The 21,265-nt window shown below is 36.6% G+C and overlaps 2 protein-coding genes across 2 annotated transcripts; one reads left to right on the top strand and one right to left on the bottom strand.

The window, feature by feature from the left end:
• Positions 1-7,207: 7,207 nt before the first annotated feature.
• LOC116305093 (alpha-1A adrenergic receptor-like) lies at positions 7,208-11,624 on the top strand. Its single transcript, XM_031714926.2, has 2 exons — positions 7,208-7,245; positions 9,713-11,624. The coding sequence occupies exon 2, from the start codon at positions 9,948-9,950 to the stop codon at positions 10,914-10,916; it is 969 nt and encodes a 322-aa protein (XP_031570786.1). The 5' UTR covers positions 7,208-7,245; positions 9,713-9,947; the 3' UTR covers positions 10,917-11,624.
• Positions 11,625-11,693: 69 nt separating this feature from the next.
• On the bottom strand, positions 11,694-15,337 carry LOC116305092 (E3 ubiquitin-protein ligase RNF14-like). The gene is made up of 2 exons (XM_089032312.1): positions 14,483-15,337; positions 11,694-13,353 (listed from the first exon to the last, which is right to left on the bottom strand). Exons 1-2 carry the CDS (start codon positions 15,201-15,203, stop codon positions 13,034-13,036), a joined length of 1,041 nt encoding a protein of 346 aa, XP_088888438.1. The 5' UTR covers positions 15,204-15,337; the 3' UTR covers positions 11,694-13,033.
• Between the last annotated feature and the right edge of the window lie 5,928 nt (positions 15,338-21,265).

The following is a 21,265-nucleotide window of genomic DNA, read 5'->3' on the forward strand; positions in this document are numbered from 1 at the left end:
TTTTTTTTACTACTGTTTAGAAAGCTTAGCGGGATTTTGAACAGAGGCGGAGTGTTTAATATCTTATGTGCACTGATACTCAAAACAATTGTTTAAAATGAAATTTTTTTACTACTGATTAGAAAGTTTAGCGGGATTTTGATAGCAGAGGCGGAGTTTAATATCTTATGTATGTGGAACGAGACTAAAACGGCCGAGAGGGAGACTACGTCTTATAAAGAAAGAGAGAAAAAAAGGATTGAAAAAAAATTGAAAGTTAGGTATAGTAAGTAAGAAAGGTAAATGAGAATGAATGGGAAAAAGACAAAGAGAACACGAGAGAACGATAGGCAAAGCAGAAAGCTAAAACAATGCAGTGGTAGGGGAGAAAGGAAAGAAAAAGAACGAATGAAATAATTAATAAATGAAATTAGAAAACAAATGGTTGAATAAATTGATTGATTTAACGAATTAATGGAATGACTAAATGTATAGATTTCGCTCTTTTTTTTTCTTTTTTAAAAAGATTCGCTCGAAAATCTAGTCGAATTGAAACGACTAAAATAAATAGTCATTCATTTCAACCTTGTATCCATCATGCCTTTTTCACCTTTTTTTCCCCCCCCCCCCCCCCCCTCAAAATACAGATTTTCTCATTACGTTATCTTGACTATCAAAAGGCTTTGAATTTTGACAGTAATTAAAGTCACAATACCAGCCTACCCTGTTTGAATTAGCCTATCTAGATCCATTATTTGATAAGTCCATTGGAAATAATTATTTCATATATTTATGATTACCTGCCCTTTATAACCTAAACTTTACAACTTGATATAAATACTACTGCCATAAATATTCGAATCAATACATAAACTTCACAATATAAACAATCAAAATAACTGACGGACGTTATATTTTTCGAATTTGTCAAAGCCAAAGCAGGAAAGGAAAGTGGAAAAGATCTGAACTTCCGTTATTATTAGAGAGATTTAGATTGACATTTTTTCTCCCCGCAAACGGCAAACGTGACCACGTTTTCATAGTTTTCCTGTATTTTACTTTACCTTTTGCAAACGTTCTCACCAAGCGCAAATACTCTTTTGTTTTTCTACTACTTGGACTTTTTGCGATTCTTTTTCAGTCATTTAAAAGAATTTTTTACTGGTCAACTGACGTTTCACGTTTGCCGTGAACGTAAATCTAAAACTCTCTATTTTCTGTAACTAGTCGCCAACGGCTCAAATAAAACTATATTGGTCGCAGTCCCACATCAGATCTTTCCTGTCATTATCTTATTTATCTTCATATATTTTAAACCCCTGCATTGCCAAATAAAACACTCTTTCAATTTCATTTATTATATCGGTTTAAGGCTGCGTTCATAATGTATGGCAGGGGGGGGGGGGCAGGGGAAATTGAGGGGGGATCGGGAAATTTTGGTAGGAAAAAGGGGGGGATGGGCAAATTTTTATCAGAAAAATGGGGGGGTGCACAATTTTTGGAAGAAGCTACAACCCTTGCTTAGGGGGGATCGTATTTCTGCATGACTTTAAGGGAGGGTGTTAAGAATCATTTTGGACATTTCAAATTTGCACCTGCCATAAAATATGAACGCAGCCTAAGGAAGATTTTGTAATAATTCCTGGAAGTATTGCCAAAAAAATTAAAAATCTTTTTTTATCCATTCCATGCGACTGTGTAAAGTTAATTGTCAGTCCTTTACTAAGATTTAATGAGAATGAGTGGTAGGTATAGAAGTTATTTGTTTATCTAGTATTTTATTTGAAATTTTTTCAAGCTGGAAGACAATTTTCTGTAAATTAGAGAATTAGAAGGTGACTCGTGTGATGACTTCCACCATTAACCAATCAGAAAGCAAGGAATTGCTTCTCAACCAATCACAGCACTAGAATTAGCAAGCCATAAAAGTGAGTGTTTTTCGCACTTTTCGTTAGAAAACGTCCAGTTTTGGGTTTTACAACAGCACTTTACCGTAGCACTCTAGGTATTCCTTAACTGGTACTGAAGAAAGAAACAAAAAGGTATGATTCTGAAATTTTATGATAACAGACAAAGTTAAGAATAAGAGGTTTAAAGAAAAATGCCAGGTTTTTTTCCTGGATCTTTCTAAAATCAGTCATTAGTTTATAGGTATAGCAACTCTTTTTACAACGATACGATCCGAACGCCCTTCAGACTTTTTAGGGGCAAAAATTTCAATTTTCACAGATAATAATGCTACTTAGTGAAGGAGTTATATGCCCGAAGGTTTATTATTGGGACCTCACAGTCCCTTTTGGAATTTATTCTAAAGTCAATGTATGGATTCTTCGGCTTCTTTTACGAAAAACGACGCATTACTAGCACAACTGCCGGTAGTTTTTTTACTAATTCATATCGAAAAGCGAGAATTTCCAGAAATCCCCCCCCCCCCCCCCCCCCCCCCTCGGCTTAAAATCAGCTCTCAAGCGCTTTATCTCTATTAGAAATCACACTTAATAGAAAGAAATATTACTACTTGACAATATACGATAATTTAAGAGTGCTAACTAGCCATCATTTTCTGAGTTCGGCAATGCCGCCTACTTGACAAAATAATATGAACACCTTGTAAATTGGATTCAGAAAGTCCTCGAAAACATACTAAATATTTGCTGTCTAGTTTTCCCCCATACTCTCAGTCTTTCAAAGTAGCAGCCGTTATATAAATTCTTCTAACATTAACTAGGGTGTCTAAATACTCAATTATGAGTACCCCTTCGGGGTAGGGTTTTTCTTTATATCGGGAAATATTCAGCGTTGATGAAGAATAAAATTGATATTGGATGCAGTTAAGAGGAGATCAGAGATCCTAAAAGAAACGTCTTATACTAGTGTTTAACTCAGTGTGTTTCACTCTATAGTCTCAATTCAAATTGGTGGGAGGTCAGTTGACCAAGTAGCGTGACCTAATGTTTTACTTCATTTAGTATTATCGCGGTTATCATTATTATTATTATTAGTATTATTATAAGTATTAGTATTAGTATTAGTATTAGTATTAGTATCAGTATTAGTTGTAGTATTAGTATTAGTATTAGTATTAGTATTAGTATTATTTATAATTTGATTTTGTTGGGAGTAGATTTTCTTTGTATAGTTTAGTTACTTGAATGGGAAGGTGCAAAACACCCAAACTAACAAACAGTAAGTCTTTTTATTTTTTCATTTATATATATATAATATTAGTTGAATCTTTTTATTCTACTCCTGTCCTGTCGGCGTCTTAAGATTCAGATTTCTGCGCGATCGAGTCCAAAGTCGTAAACGTCGTCGGTATTTCTCAAAAACTATTGTAAAAGAAACTATATTATATTTGATCTTCGCGGGGTATTTCAAGCAGAATATAAAATAATAAGCATAGATTTGTTTATTATTTTCTAAGATAGCACTTTACGATGATAAATTAAATCCTCTTCCACTATCTGTAATATTTACTATAAGCAACAGGAAGTTGTAGTTTTTCATTTTGGATTCGTATAATTCTGCTTGCTGTTTACAGTGTTGTCCGAATACGAATTTGACACAATGTCGTCCGCATTACTGTTAAATTGGTTATGACTTAAATAAGAACCGTTACTTCTTCTTCTTCTTCTTCTTCTTCTTCTTTTTTTTCTTTTCATTCATTAGGGATTTATTTCACTTTATTGCAGGTATAGCGCACTTATTGTTGACTTATTGATCATGAGTAGTAATCCCCATATTTGATTTACCTCGCCGGTACATACAGCCGCGCGCAGATATATTTGAAGTAAAGAATCAGGTAGTACAATATCAAAAGGAAGCGTTAATGGGTTTTCTTCAGCAATGTAATCAAAACCGGGCGTCTGAGCTTTTGCTACTTCGTTTAGTAGTCATTAAAAAAAACTGCCAACCACTTCGCCGAGGAACCTCCACTAGTTTAACGCCGCTACGTCGACGGTACCTTACTATGAACGCCTAGTAGAATCTTCCTATGATCATCAGAACAGACGGCAGGATCCTATTGTCAGCTTTACAGTGGAATATTACACCAATAATGGCATCCCTTTCTGGATACGCTGAACAAGAGCAAAAAAGACCGACTGATCGATATCTCTATCTACAGGAAAAAGACGCACACAGACAAATATATGAATTTTACAAGCCACCATTCATCACAACATAAAGCTGCTGTTGTTCGGAGATCTTCAAACATAGAGGCGACTGCCTACTAACACTTGTACACCAGGGCCCGGTTGTACGAAGGGTGTATAGCGCTATCCGACGGATAAATCTTATCCAGTGGATAAATTTATTGGATAACAGCATCGAATTATCGGCCACTGTATAGGACATAAGTCCCGACAGAGAAGATAACAGCTAGGTGTAGTCTATGCTATTCCGCGTGATGAATGCTATGCCTTCTACGTGGGCGAGACTGGAAGATCCTTAAGCTCCTGAAAACGTGAACACAACAATGCAGCCAGAAAAACCTGCGTGGGCTGAGTATACGCATGCTGCCAGAACAGCCCATGGGATGGAAATACTCCGGCCAAGGTAATCGGGAAAGAACTAAAATACCATCACAAAAAATGGCTAGAGTCCTGATCGTATATCACGACCAATAAACGCTCATTAACAAACAGAAGCAGTAGTAGAAGATTACCATTTACGTTTGACTAGTAGAGCGCGCGGAGGGCTAACACAATTTAACTTGTAATTTCTAGCATAAAATTATTATGACGACGAAAAATACCATCGTAATCTCTGAAGCTGGCCACTAATGCCCGAAAGCCAGAGCTGGGAAATAAATCGCTAAGATGTATTGCAGATACATTTAATTTACGATACTTGTGCCTTAATATTGTAATTTTCAAATCCATGCCAAATCTCATTCCAAATTTTCTTTTTGTGGTTAATTTTGATTCTAGATATAATCTTCAGTAGCAGAACGAAATTTTAAAAATCCCACCGAGAGCCATCACTTCACCTGTTCGTTTTTCTCTTTATTTTACAAGGCCGACATGCAACACTAAACAAGCACAGACTGAAACGTGCAAAACCTGTGGCAGTTTTTATAGCGTAATTTATCTTGATCCTTCGTCTTCTAAGGAGCGTAATTTATATATCTCTGCTTTTTTACGCCATGTATATTGGATAAATATTAACCTCTAATTTGGATTCGCAAAAAGAGGATTGTAAATTAGGAGAAGTCAGTTTCTTCAAAACGCTAGAGTGCAAACCATTTGTATAGGAAATCGCACGATCTCGAGTACAATTCAGAATTCAGTTATAAGTGCGAGTGATGTTTTGAAAGTTTTCAAAATTGGACGAGCCTTTACGGGAAGATTGTGCGATTTTTTGTTTAAAATACACTCAACAAAATTTAGCAACTTAATTGCGACTCTACAGAGTACCGATTTGGGATTTAATTGTACTCCTCTTGTCCAATCAGTAATTTTGTACAGTGTATTATAAATCCGTGAAATAGCACTATCTAATTAGTACAAATACCACTAGATGTGATTACTTCTATTTAGCGGTTTTTGTGCTATATCACGGATCACATATAATATATGGTTTGCACTCTAAAAAAAAATTGTCCCTGTGGATTGTCGACTCGAGTTTGGCTTCACAAAGAAACGCTCAATTTCTTTCTATCGAATCGTTGTATCTTTTTATCGGAGACCTCGGCAGTGTCTGCGACTGCTCTGTTTTCAAACAGCAGGACAGCTCGGCTCACAGTAAACAAGTAACTGTTGCATCTAGCCGAGTCTAAATCACCAATAAACCTGCTGAGATTAGTAATTACAGAATTGAGTACAACCTCGAAGACGAATCAAAATTTCGCAATGTTGCCTTCATTGTTTCCTTTCTCTAAGTCGAAATGTTATTATTATTAATACTAATAAAAAGCAAAAAAGGAGCTGAACATCATGTTGTTGAACATCTTCGCGCCAGTGTATAATATGGAACGAATTACAAATTATTCTTAATACTTTTTCTTTTGGAAAGAGCGCGATCTTCGTGTTCGTCGAGTTTCCTCTGCACAGCTTGCCACTCGCAGCTTAAAATTTTATTCCTTATATTGTTGAACACGGAATTTCATCTAAATTTCACCCCTTTTGGTGTCATCAAAATCTCAAGCTCTCCAGTATTTACTTACGAAAGAATCGAGAATTAAGCTATATCATTATATTTTTTTTGGAAATATCATCGTCAAATGTGATAAAAACTTCCTGTGTCCAAATCAACTGAAGACGTCAACATGCCAGTGATATTTCACTCCTCAATTGAAAATTACCGGAGGATTTGGAGTGATCATAAATAACAATATAAACACAACAAAAGAGGGTTTTTATAGTCTCAACTGATAAAACCCATTTAAAGCAGTGTTTGAACACTGGCGCTTGAATTTTTATTTTTATTCTATTTTTATTTTTTTCGCATTCAAGATCAAGATTTACGAAAAAGTGAAGATTTTCTGGCTGAAGAAAGTCAATCAGTTCTTTAAAATTTGGAGTTTTTTAAATCGCAGAAAAGGTCAGAGAAAGTTTTGTTTACCAAAATAAGACTATGAACCAACTATAAACTATACGATATTTATCCGGACAAAAGACATTTTTGTTCTAAATAATATAGTCAATAGTTTAAATTTGAAATTCTTTCGTGCGGGTGCATCCCTTGAAAACGAAAAAAAATATTTGAAAAATTACATAATTGAAAAGTTACCAATTGAAATTTTACAAAATTGAAATTTACAAAAGTTTTTTTTCTTTCTTTTCTTTTTTTTTTTTTTTTTTTTTGCATGAGAAAGAAAATAGCACGAGAAAAGCAAAATTCACGAACCTTTAACACCAAATATGAAAGGTTTGAGAGTTTTAATTTTACAAAAATGTCTATGATCTTGACTCAAATATCAATCGGATGGTCAAATAGTTTAAAAAATCTAAAAGCTTTAAACAATCTATCAGCAGAAATGGTGTCATTTCTCTTGTCTTCGTATTGACGGCCATCAACGGGCTGGCTTGTCTCGCCTTTTTCTGTAAATACTTTTAGGAGAAGATTATTTGTTCACTGCCAACTGACATCTAATTACCCTTCTTGGATCTATTCAGGCCGCATTTTACCCTGACAGTCTTATTTATTTCTAATTTACTTTGAATAGAACGTTTGTATTACATTGTACTGGATGAAAATAAGCGCATAGATATTCTCACACCCGGCTGGGGCTTACACAGCTTACACAGTCAAGCAACTGAGCAAGTAAGTACAATGATTTCCACGTTGCATCTATCTATCTAAAATTTTTGAGGAAAAAAAATCTGTTTAGCCAATATGAGTTATCGATATATATTTAAAAGATTTTTTAAGGTATAAGATTGGCTTAAATTTCTTGGAATATCTTCATGTATATTTACCGCCATGCACACATCAATATAACTGCCTTTTCTCAAGTTACTCAGAATTCTAGACCCGTGAAAAATACGCATAATAGTTCAGTAGTAGACTCTACTAAACCCATTTTCTTTTCTTTTCTTTTTTATCAACTAGTACTAAATAGTCTTTTTTTTTTTCATGTGTTGAACAGTGAAATTCTCTTGCTCAGAATTTTTAGACATGAGAGTGCCTAGAATTTCTGCAATGTCTTCAGGTATATAGGCCCTCAACTGCCCATCCATTTAGTTAAGAAATTCGAGTGGATAGAATTTCTTTGGAATATCTTCATGTATATTTACGATTTTTCTTCCAAATTTTGAGCATTAGAGTTATCAGAATTTCAAAAAATATTTTTGATGTAGTTACAATCAATATCACTGCCTAGATTTCCTCTGGTTCCATTTACCGCCAGAAAATTCCATTTAATAACACGGTGAGAAATCCTAAGTTCTAGACTCTAAGCTTATATCTTATCAAAACAATATAGACTGAATATCGCCGACAGTTTCTTGGCGAAGTCTCTGTATGTTTGTCTTTATCAGTTTCAATGCCCTTCGCAGAGGGAAACATCAAAGACCTTTGAATTCAAAAACGAAAAATGAGTAAATTATGCATCGTCACTTTGATAAAAAGTAAATTCTTACTAGATTTTATTGTTTTGATAACATGAATATTTTTTCATTACGAAAATAACACCCGAGGGAAGTAGTTAGGAAGTTTTTAAGCGAAAAATTTTGGGAAGTAATTTTTTTGAAGCCAAAGTTTTGGTATGTGTATTTGAAAGTAAGTGAAATGTGATAGTTAAGCTTGAAAGTCATTATTGTCGTTGTTATGCAGTTAAATCCTGGGTCCCCAGACATTTCATGATTTTCGTAAAACAGAGGTCGACTAGTATTAAGTATTTATGAATACTACGGTATTTATTTTGATGTAATTGAAATATTTTGTAAATCACCGAAGCAGGAATCAGTGTTAAAGAGCTTTTTTTTCCCTTTTGAAACATTCGCGATACGAATCAGTTGATCTCATCACTGTTCAAAAACTTCAAAACCATATTCCAAGATTTTCCATCGTCAAATAATTAACACTTTTACTGATAGTAGATAAGGTCCTGAATACATTCTGTATATAGTCAAAGAAGAATTAAGTCTTCTTTCCGGTTTATAAAACTATGCAAATAAATAATAATGTTTTAAATTTCAAATTTAGGAAACTCAAATCAGATTTGAAGTCGACAAGTATCGAACCGGACGCGAAAATAACCGACTTAATAGGATTTTTATTTAATTGGTCATCTGTAGAAATTGTTTTTCAATCTTTGAAATTTCCTCTTGCTACAAGGCTGATAATTATCTCATTTTTATCACGAAAGGAAAACAGAAAATGTGGATATGCGATTCAGTAGTTTAAAAATATATATATCAGTCCAAAAAAGGAAAAAGAATGTTCTTGGAAAGATGTTATTTTGCATGTGACGTGGTTTTACGCAAAAATACGAATCAAGTTTGGAATCTCAGAACTAGCTTTCGGTTGTTTCACTAAAATCAGTTTATTTAAAGAGGAACGCTAGCAGGATACAAGGAAAGAATGATTTTGGTTCTTGGCGGGAGTTTCTTTCGATTAGCAATCATAAAGTTTCTTAATGACAGAAACCATCAAAACCTTGGCGCCGAAACGTTTCATTTAAATGATTTCTCTGGACTAATTAAAACCGTATTTAATGATTTAACTTCAGAAGGGATTTTCTTCTAGACACACTGGCTTTCTCTCCATAAAGACGTTGCCTCGCAACGAGTGATGCTAAAGAAAAAGCCAAAATAAAAGTACGAACAAAAACAGCTTTGAACGAAGAATAAATAAGACTTAGCGAATTCCACTTCCCTTTCTCTCTTTCCAATTTGCCTAAAGGGTTTAAATTAAAATTCGCGGAAGCTAACAAACTGTAAAGCAAATATTGAAAATACAAAGCTTGCTTTACTGTCAGACTACAGCTTGTTTTGCCATTATATGATCTTCAGTTGGATGGACGAATCTTGATGCTAAATGCACTTGAAATTTAAGCTGAAATCCAAAACAAAGAAGAAAAGAAAAAGTGTCACCCCGCCTAATGCTCAAGGTGATATCACTTATTTTATCTAAATAGCTTATATAGGCCTATAAGTGATATCACCTTGAGCATTAGGCGGGGTGACACTTTTTCTTTTCTTCTTTGTTTTGGATTTCAGCTTAAATTTCAAGTGCATTTGAATGATATCTGATTAACGTAAGAAAATTATTTCCTAACTGTTTTCAGATCACTAGCTGCGAGTGGCTCGTTTTAGCGCGACATGCCGGACAGATAAAAGAAGAATGCCCGAATTAATTCCAAGAGCATAAAAGCTGGTTTATTCTGCTCTGTTAATGAGGAAAGCTAAACGGAGCCATCTAGGAATACAGGGGTAAACAGCACCATTAACTACACAAACAAACTGAGGGAAAACAAGACGAAACAGAGCCGGGATATCTACGAATTTTACAGCGGAAAAAAAATGTTTTACGAAGGATATTGGTTTGAAACGACTCTATCAAGTACTATCGTCTACTTTTTCATTTCTTTTGTCACCGTGGCGGGCAACGTACTTGTTTTCGCTTCATTTATAAGAGATCCTTATAAACAACTGAGAACTCTACAAAATTATTTCATTGTGAACTTGGCGGTCTCTGATCTTGCTATGGGCTGCTTGGCTGAGACTTTGCTTGCAGCTACATATTGGGAAAACACGAGCGACGTCTTCTATGCTCATTATTTGTGTGCAATTGTATCGGGTGTATCATCTCTCCTCAACATGGCTGCACTCTCTGTTTACCGGTATTTTGTCATTCGCAACCCATTCACGTATCATGGTATTATCACCAAAAAGCGTATTATCATCACTATTATTTGCATATGGGTCTATACTCTGCATTTCGTTGCCCTTACTCTCGCTGGTTGGAAAAGTCCCTGGTATCAAATCTACCTTTATGGGTTTGGATGTACACTACCTAGCGTGCTCATTATTTTGACCTACTTCGGTGTGTTCCTAGCTATTAGAGCCCACACGAAGCAACTAAAAACTACTACGGATTCTAAAAGCAAAGCATTACAAAATGCCATCACAAGAGAAAAATCCACCACCAAGACAATGTTGATTATTCTGGGTGTATTCATAACATTTTGGGTGCCATTTTTGATCATTGATGTCATCATGGTGCAGTGCTACCCTTGTCGTTCGATCCACTCCGTACACATAGCACGAGATGTTGCTTTAACTTTCACGTACTTCAGCTCGGGTATAAACCCGTTACTGTACGCCTGGAGAGTCCAACAGTTCCGTAAAGCCTTTATTCGTGTTCTGGGGCTGTCGAACCTGAGATGTGTGAAGCGTCAGAAAAATAGGATTCAAGTCGCTGAAGCCAAAACGGTGCGACTACAAACTCTTGCTATTCTACCTGAGAATTCTGCTTGGATTCCAACATGACATGTTGAAAGTTTATGACCACACTGAATCATAACTAGTGGAGAATCAGCCAAATAATAAGATATTTACACACTATTTCTGCTCTTATCCAGGTATTTATTAGGAAAAGAAAAGGGGGGCATCTTGTTATCATGTATACGTGAATTCAAAAACGACATTTACTTCGAAGAATAGCTTTTTTTTTTTAAAAAAAAGGTTGTTTTTGGTTTCGTTGCATGTTGGGCATACCAATTGCAAGCCCGAAAAAATGTACCATGTGAATCCAATCAGCAAAATGTCACGATTGGCAGAACACGAGAAAAAACCTATTACTCACTTATTACTTATATTTCCCCTGTTTCATTCAGATATGTGCGCGTGCTGTGTGCTCTCATATAGCACGCGTTCCCAACCAATAAGAAAGCGAGATTTAGAACAGTTATTTTATAACATACATTTCAAGCTGCAACAAGCATAACATGCAACAATCAACATGCGAAAGAAACTTCAACCTTTTTGAAATAGCTGCCGGTGTATCTAGCAAAAAAGCGTTTTTCCGATATAGTATGGCTCGTAGTATTTATACTGTTCTATTTAAATAATCCTAAAATACGGATATATATCATATATATACACCAACTTTTGTTATACGAAGTCTAAGTGAAGAGAAGAGAAGAGAAGAGAAGAGAAGAGAAGAGAAGAGCAGAGCAGAGCAGAGCAGAGCAGAGCAGAGCAGAGCAGAGCAGAGCAGAGCAGAGCAGAGCAGAGCAGAGCAGAGCAGAGCAGAGCAGAGCAGAGCAGAGCAGAGCAGAGCAGAGCAGAGCAGAGCAGAGCAGAGCAGAGCAGAGCAGAGAAGAGAAGAGAAGAGAAGGGGAAAAAAGAGATAGAGAGAGAAGAAAGTTAACCAACTAAAAGTACGTTACAAAAGCTGTTATAGATTAATCATACTAGTGAGTGTATAGATTAATTATAGTCTTCGGATGTTAACATTTAACTGAAATAGGAAACCAATTTATCTGCCAAGGTATATCCTCAGGCTATTTCCTTCATAATCGTTGATTTTGAATGAAATATTTCTGCATAGGTGACTCACGGACTGACATCTGTTTAACGAATAGATATTTAAGATTAAACACCTACGCGCAAAGTGGAAAACAAAGTCAGAAAGACTCCCCAATAGACCGTTTTCTCAAGGCTGCGTGCGCATCCAGCTTGACGGGCCAAAACTGAAAAACGCAAATTCTGTAAAATTGAGAAGCCAGTTTAAGATTTAAAGAGGAGAATAATCGATTTTATGACTTCTTATCGAAACAAAATTCATAGAAATGTATGATAATTCTCATTATAAAGCTCCTGTTCTGGTTTCGTGGCCTTTCAAGTTTCTTACATTTGGATGAGCGCGCAACCTTGAGAAAACGGTATAATTGGCTCGAAAACCAGCGAGGACCGTAAGTTAGATAAATCCTGGGGTTATTTACGTCATCCTTTAAAAATAATAAAGTTTATTGTGTTGTTACATGTAACTGCTGTGAATCTCCCATGACTTTGTCAAAATCAAAATACGAACATTACGCGGGCATGACTGTGATGCTGTACATAGTGCGTTTTTGATTGGATGATTTGCGATCTAAGACTTGCTGTGATTGGCTCTACTAAAGTCCTCAATTTCATGTGTCGTGACTTTTGTCCTTAAAAATAAATTAGCTGTGAAATTACCACAAGATGGGTTATTAAATCGAACCAAGGAAATTACGACACAAAAATACTTTGTCAATCCCAGACGATCTGCGCACCATCAACTGGTCGCCATGGCACGTCCATACTGGCCTCTTCCATCCCAGTTAGGGCGCGGCACTGTAATGTCAAGGTTGGGATATCCATACCTCTTCAGTCCCAGATAGGGCATGACACTCACGGCTTGATACTCTACTCAATCACAACACCGAGTCCGGCAAACGAGTTAGGAGTCCCTTGGTTGCATTGGTGAGAGGTGAGCACTCTTAACCGCTACCAGATGACAGTTGTTTTATATTCAATCGACAATCATTTTATTGCAGTCAAGTATAACTATATGAGAAAAGATTTTGAGTGTTCTTACAATTGTCTTGATATCTTCAAATCAAATATAAGACCTAAACTTAATCATCGGAGTGCTGCATACATGAACTAGGAGAAACAAAATGCTTGAATCCATCCTCGATTCTCCTCCCACACTGGTAACAGTAGTGTTTCTTACAAGACCAGCATTTTAAATGGTTGTTGTTTAAGACCTTGATATTCTTCTGTGAGCACGTTGGACATTTCTTTAATTTTATGTTTTTTCCTGGGTTGTTTTTCTTGTACACAGCAATCAATAGCTCTCCTTCACTAGGTGGCTTGACTACTAATGGTGGTGGTTGATATGCAAACGTTGAGCACTGAGATGATGAGAAATGACTATAACCAGATATTGCCCTTCCTGATTAATGTAAGAAAAAGACAGTGTTTTATTAGAGTGGTTTTCAGGAAGGTGCCTTGCATGGGAAATTATAAAATAAAACAAACCCCTTGAAATACACTTTAGAATCTTTAGCACTACTTCACTCTAGTTCTTTTGTTTTCTATTGAGTTTATCTCCAGCTGATCTGAGAAAAACTGTTAGCCAATCAAAATTGAGAAAAAAATAATGTTGCTAACAGGCATTTGATAACAGAGGCACAACAATGAATGAGTTTTATATTTTGATTTGAATGCCGAGCTTGTTTTCATTTCTTGTTGGTCAACTTTCGCAGGATTCATGACACCTCAGTTATACGTCACTGAAAAATATATTTCAGATAATCTGGCTTACTATTACACTTCAATCAGTAAATGTGGCAAAAAAATGGCAGCTCTATAGAATTTAATATACAGTAATTTTCAAATTAGTTTTGTAAAGAGAAAAATAAATTGTAATGTTGTTGAAAAAATTGATTTTTAGTTTGGTGTTTCGGAGCTCAAACTAAATCGTAGGTTTTTGAATTTGGGCCTCCCCCTTGGAAAAATCCTAGGCCCCTGATGAATGAATGGATAGTCAGATGGATACTAGTTAGGCCAAACAAAAAAATAAGTGTGTTTCCTGTTGCGCGACCGACCCTAATTTTCTTGCCAATTTTTGCTGACCCTAATATTGCTTTCATTTATGGTTGTGAAAGTCTAGTCTCACAAGACAAGAAATGCTCAGCTTCGGGGATTATTCGGAAGATTTGATACTCTAATCTGGAGACCGGGAGACACGGTCCAAAATCTGGAGACTCCCGGTTTATCCGGGAGAGTTGACAGCCCTGTTATCCACCAGCCATCACACAATCTTATTTACTACAGTAGTTTTCGATATTCTGTTACTGCCATCAGTCAAGAGCATAAATAGGTACCCACTGATTATTTTTTATTGATGCCAGCAAAAAACCACATTTCAGCATGCAGCTTGCAACTACTAATTTAGCAGAAATATCAAAACTGCAGTAAGTCAGACTCTAGAGACACGGCTTTGGAATTACAATAAGAGTAAAAAATAGATTTATAGATAGATGGATGCGTGAATATTCAGAAAATAATATTCTACTTACCACAGATCCAACAGAAATTTCCATGGCACTGGGAACAGGTCATAAAATTACAGCCCTCAGTTTTTTCAATAACCATTTTACATTTAGGGCAGTTTCTATACATTCCCTTGGCTTTCATTGCAACAATGAATTTAGTATTACTCATTTGTTGACTCATGACTTTTCTTTGTGCTCTTGAACCTTCTTCTACTTCATCATCTTCGTCACCCATTTTTTTCTTCTTCTTCTTCTTTTTCTTCTTCTTCATTTCTTTCCCTTTTTCCTCTTCTTCTCCATCACAGGACTGCCTTGCATGCCAAGGCCCCTGGCACTCAGTGCAAAAGGAATAAAAACACACAGCACATTGAGCAAGCCTGGAAGATTCATCTTCATCAGCAACAACTACACTGTTACATCTAGGGCAATAGTAAACATCTCTCATCATATCAAGAGTCTTGCTCAGGAGAAGCCGCTCCCACCTCTTGTATGTTTCTTCTTCAAGAACTTCTTGTAAAACTTGAGGAGGAATTGTCTCATTACAGTCATGAGTTGGGCACATTAACCTAGTGACTGAACCAGATTGAATATGAGTGTCGCAATGCAGCTTTAGACACTCACTCAAGGCAACAGAAGTGATGACACTCCTCCAAGAAGCAGAATTCTTTTCCTTCTTTTTCTTCAAAGCAAATTTCACAAGTGTGTGGAACTTTGAAAAATTCCTGCCTCTTGATGTCCAGATCATGCTCAAAGATATTCAAGAGTGCAAGCTCTAGGGCACTGTTGTTCATACCATAGTCATCAGATGAAAAATTCTCTTTGAAACCTTCTTTGAGAATGATATGAGAAGACAACCCAAGAACCTCCCAGGAAGAATTCTGCAACCATTCTGCCCAGGTAAAGACCACAGGTGCATTAACATTCTCTTGCCACAATTCTTCAAGTCTTCTTGACAGCTCTTGAATTTGACAATCACTCAGCCAGTCACAATAGATGTTAAATTCTGGGAGAGCCTCTGTGGGGTACAAAGGAGGGAACTTACAAAACAGATGAATGGGTGTGAGTGTGCTCACTTCAGATTGAATGTGCCAGTGTTTTGTAGAGAGTAACCTTGATAATCCTGGTTTCTTTTTGCACTGGGAGCCACTTGGTTCAGTCAAGTTACTCCCACTGCCCCCAAATTCACCAGCTGCTTCTTGGAGTTCGCCAACATTATTATCATTGATGGCATTGTTCTCAACAACCTCGCCATCACCATTTTCGCTCTCGTCTGAATCAGAGCTCAAGGCAAGTGGTTCAGGGGTAATTACAGGGACAACTGCTTCAACGATAATCTTCTCTTGAGGATGAGTAATCTCCAGACTCAAGGTGAACTCAATTCCTTTGTTGTTGTTGTTATGTTCGCCATCATCGTCTTGTCGGATTAAATTAAAGTTGTCCCCGTAGATTGATTCCAGAACGACTACCTCGTCATTCTGCTCCGAGAGTGCATTTTCAAGAACTTCATCCATACATATGAAAAGTTTCTTGCAACAACCATGTAAATTTTAAAACTTTTTGAAATAGCAAGTGCCGAACAAAATGTAAGAAGAGACAAAGATATTCCCTTAAAGTCACCTGTGAGAGGAAATTATCTGAATAAAATGTCTTGTCCACAGATCACGGTGTTAGGAGCAGAATGTTCGATCAAAAGATCAAAAATTACTTTTCTATTGTGCTTCAAGTCCGTTTGGAACATTGCACCATCCAGAGAAATGAATTACTCCCTACCCCTCTCCCCTTGGTATGATTTTAGTCACATGTGTGCAAAAGGTATAATTTAGCATCATTTTAACTCTCTTTTATTAGAAATAGCTTTACCTTCTCTTAAAAATCAAGAAAATACATAACTTAGTTAGTCCGGGAAAATTTTTTGTTGCATATCATTTTAATTCTGCAGGTTTAGTTGCGTGACTACATGTTTGCGTGACGAACTCAAACATAAATAGAAGACTGAATAATATTTCATCAAAGCAACGTAACACAACCAGCCATTGTTGGCACTGTTGAGTCAAGAAATATCGTTTCTATCAAGTCTTGCTTCCATATAATTATGAAGGTAAGAAAGCTTTTATTTTATTTTAATATATAGGATGAAATACAGTAACAAATACATAATATTTGATAGCCAAGCTGAAAGCATACGTGCTTTATATGTAAATATAACACGATGTAAGAGGTATTTTTGAGAGGTGAACGGAGGTGAATTACCTATAAAAAAGCGAAATTTTGTCTTCTATAAATTTCAAATTTACCTATTAAGAGCTGTGACAATTTTAATCCCTAAATATGTAGAATAATACGCTGTCAAATTTATATGAGACTTATAGTTATCTATTTTAGAAAAATATTTCTCATCTTCTACAACTCACTGTTCTAAAATTCAATTAATTTTACTGAAGATGGTGTTCGCATTTTTTATTGGTTTACTTTCTCTTTCGAATGTCATGTTTTTGCAATTTCGTATGTATACAGATAGTATTTGTGTGTAGGGCTTTTTATTGTCGTGACAATGTTACAAGTATATGCAGCTATTAAATAATGGCGGGCATTTGAAAAATTTGTAACTTTTGTGCGATTGAAATAATATGGGCAACACCTGTATGAGCTACCAACCATTTAAATGGACCTTAAGAAACTCAATTCAAGACTTTAAGAAACTTAAGGAATTCAAGATTCAAAGATGTTGGTCGAAACACCAAAATGATCTAGACTTTTGTGGGGAAAATGAACAAAAGTAAATGTAGGGGATAGTGTGAGGTCAACCACAGGAACCCCAATTTTGAATATTTTGAAATCTATGTATTCTACCATAGATTGAAAGAAATAAGTGCTCATGGGAATAAACCGAATCGAAATATAGCGACCAATTTGAATAACTATTGTTATTTTTTTACCATCCGATCCCTAAGAGCATTCTCTGATATTGAAAATCTTTTCATTTTCGACCTAATACACCTATTATACATGTCTGTAAATATTTTTGGACAGTCCATTCATTTCCCATTTCTATATTTCTATTTTTTCAGCCTTGGTAACAATGAGGTTTCACGAGGATATAACCTCAACAGAGAAACGTCACGGAGCTTATGTTCATTTTATTTGCAACATTTTACGTGGTATCGCATATTATCTCGAGTGGTCCACAAAATTCATCTTGCATTTCGCGCTTCACTTGGTCGATGTCCTAGAAGCTCTAACCAGTGTGTTATTACAAGTATTTAAGGTCGTAAAACTGTTGATCAAGGTTTTATTTTCCTTCGGAGACCTCCTGAAGTTCGCTGGACGAAACGTTGGAGCAGAGGGCTCGTTTCTCTTCGTGCTGTGTTTGATCACGTATTTTTGCTTCTGGCTCGGAGGCAGCTCTTCTGTTTTCTCGGTATCTGGTGCTCTCTATATCAACGTGTGCATAGTTTGTGTGTATGTTTGGGCTATTACTATTCCAGTTGGAGGTTTTCTTGTTTTTGTTCGTCTGAGGAGAAAGATTAAACGACAAATCGACTTGTTGGTAAATTACGAAGAATTTTATGAAGATTCTGAATATGCTGCTAAGAGTACGGAACCTGTGAGTATATTGCAGCCGAGGGCTCAGAGAATTACTAACAAAGAACTCTTTGCAGATAAAACCACTGAAACTGAGGCGGAATCAGTAGAATTCACAGCCATTGACGACGACGAAGCATCAGATTTAAGGCAGCGGAAAGATTCCTTGTCTAGTGAGGGAACAGGAAAGGATGAGGAAGACGAAGTAGGGTCGCGGTCCGATGAGAAGGAAGGCAAAGCGGGGAAAGGAAAGAAATCATTTCTCAAACGTACCCCACGAAAGCGGATAAAAGACAAGAAAAATTTAAAAAAAATTGCACAAATTAGTAAGTTTAGTTGACCTCGGTATACCAAAAAAACTTTTCACTAATTTGTATTATTTGTTAGTTCACTTTTTCACGTATATATGGTATGCACTCTTGCATTGTGCATAAACTACAGTTAGAATTTTGAATGACATTTTCCCCCCTCACTTGCCCTGTGACGAGATGACAAGTCGCAAGTAGAATTCTGTTTTCACCGCGTTCTGTGCGCATCTACTATCTTAATACTTGGCGTACGAACAAGGATTGCGAACAGCAAATTTTGCGCATACTAATACCTCGCGCGCAACTACGATGTATACGTTTTCTTTACCACACCAACGTATACACCTAGGTACCTATTCTTTACTATCACTTCCGGTAATATCTGTGTTTTGAGGAGCTTGAAGGACGTTGCATATGTGTCTTGATTTTTGCCGGGTTTCAGGCCATAGAAGTAGTATACACCTAGGTGCCTATTCTTTACATCAATAGACGTCACTTCCGGTAATATCTGTGTTTTAAGGATCTTGAAGGTTGCATATGTCTTGATTTTAGCCGGGCTTCAGGCCATAGAAGTAGTCAGATAGAATACTTTGAGGACTTATTTTGACATGTTTTGGCTTATCAGTTGCTAGATGTATATCAATTGCCCTTCAGTCAAATCAAAAGTCACGTGATTGATAGTATGCGTTTTTGCCATTCGCCATATTCCTGTCTACCCAAATGCTTAACCCAATCTTACGGCAAGCGGAAGATATTAGTACCCAGTTTCCCATTCGGTTTCTAATCAATATGGCGTCGATGACGTCATTAATTTGATGCAATACCACACGAATCAATAAAGATATTTTTTTATTGAAATATTCAACGTGTATAAACGTTAACCGCATATATATTAAACAACAACTGCTTCAGTGTGCTCGGTTTTTTCTTATTCATTACATGTGCAACAAGCCAATCACGGGTGAGTACGCAGACGTTCTTAGGTTCGTCACGCAACGTTTTTCTTAGAGAGAAACGATCCTGAAAACGCATGCGTAGGAGGCTAGGATGAGTTGTGCTACGGGTATATGTCACGGTGAGATCCATCATTATCGTTTACCGAATCAAAACATTCAGTGATTTCCTCAAAATCTGAAAACCTTTTTTCTTTAACATTTTTATTTGTCAGAATAAGTAGAGTGCATACCATATATCCGTGAAAAACTTTGTAAGAAAATGCACAAATTTGCACAAATTAGTAAGTTCAGTAGACCTACAAAACTTCTAGAAAAGCGTGCAATTTTTTTGACGATAGACGGAGCAGCAATGAGAATGTTAAGGTAAAAATCACTCCGTGTGAAAACGCCAAAAAAACCCAGGACATGTCAAAGCGCGGAAAACTTGAGCTTATAGAAACACAAGAGTCAGTTCTCTAGCATGACATGACGCAAAAAGAAACCGTATTATATTAGAGCGATATCACATAAGCAATGTTTAGCATGCAAATGAGCTGGTGAGTAAAATAGCATGTTAATGATGTGCTCACGTGGCTACACGCTTCGGTGAACCAGCTAAAGTTTTAAAAAAGACTAACGACAAAAATTCGCTGTCAAGCAGTAGAAAATTTATTCCTTTTTTTATTACCTACCCAGCCAAACTACAAATATAAGCTCAACAAAACATGCAAAAAATTTCATCTTAAATAATCTCTCTTGCAGTCTTTTCGTACAAATTTAACCATTAGACAGGCTTATCTTGATTTGTTTTCTTAATTTGATTATCCACACTGACTAGCAGACTGTTCACTCTTTCGAGTGTGTCCATCGCCTTGGTACACAAATTTTTATGTGCTTCTTGAGCTTCTCTTGCAACTTCCCTATCACTTTTCATTTTCTTCTTGCTTTGCTCTAGTCTTGCTTCGCTGTCACTGTCTGTGGAGGATGCAGTAAAATCCTTACGCAATTTGTTTTGCAACTTTCTATGGGCTGGGGTCCCTTTTGACGCGTACTTCATCAGGTTCTCCTGTATTTCGGTTTGCTCCTCTACATATATTGGCTTAGAGGAGGCCGACGTGGAAGTGGATGGGAGTGGAGATGAGAGGGCCTTCTTGACGATATTTTTCATGCGGTTTATAACGCGGTCTTGTGGAGAATCCATGTATATCTGCACAACACGTTGAGGCAGCTCCGCATCTAGTATTCGCTCTTTCGTAAACAGAAGGACATGTTTCCAATCCTTCCCCATGGATAGGTTGTAGCATTGGAGAATAAACTTCCTTTTCAGGTCACCTACATTCGCTCTTGCTTTCTTTTCGGTGCCTGTTTTATTTTGAAGGGAAATGATTAATAAAATGTCAAAGTATTGAAATGTTTCATTCGCGAGTTTTCTGCAGTTTCAACTCCCTGGGCACTTACCTGCTTTATTTGATTCTTGTTCATCGAGTCTATCGTTTGAAGAGGTACTTTCTACTTCCAAGGGACTCCACATTTTCGAGGAAATCGAATATTAGCGGAAAATATTTCAAATTTAGAACAGCTCCTAAAACTCAACACCCGCAACACTGGCGAGAAATATGGTGAGAGTGGAAAAAATGCATGAAAGAATTTGTAATTTGTATTGTCCTTTAATTAGCATCACCATGCAACCATGAAATACAGTGCATGCATGTGAGAAGACCTGATGGATCTCGTACAGCTACAGTCCTTGCTTCGAACCTTAATAGCGGTCGTGCTGCTTTTTGTTGCCTTGCAGCCTCCACTAAGAGGTGGTCGCTTTTCCTTGAGCCAGCGTTTGCTACCGGGTTTTCACGGATATGACTTTCGAGGGCGGGACGTGTTTTCTCTTATTTCTGGGCAGTGTTGGTTATTTTGGAGGAACACTGGCGAGACTCCAGGATCTTTTTTACAACTGGTTAGAGATTTGACACCAAACCTTTTTC

Source organism: Actinia tenebrosa, unplaced genomic scaffold, assembly GCF_029948245.1.
Source record: "Actinia tenebrosa isolate PJP-AT-01 unplaced genomic scaffold, QUT_ActTen_1.0 PGA_scaffold1__47_contigs__length_23844297, whole genome shotgun sequence".
Taxonomy (NCBI): Eukaryota; Metazoa; Cnidaria; class Anthozoa; order Actiniaria; family Actiniidae; genus Actinia; species Actinia tenebrosa.

Excerpts from the sequence above, each read along its gene's own strand:
- LOC116305092 (XM_089032312.1), bottom strand. The coding sequence starts at position 15,203 with ATGATCTGGACATCAAGAGGCAGGAATTTTTCAAAGTTCCACACACTT. Across the intron at positions 13,354-14,482 it reads AAATTTCTGTTGGATCTGTG|GAAGGGCAATATCTGGTTAT; the intron begins GTAAGTAGAATA and ends TACATTAATCAG.
- LOC116305093 (XM_031714926.2), top strand. The coding sequence starts at position 9,948 with ATGTTTTACGAAGGATATTGGTTTGAAACGACTCTATCAAGTACTATC.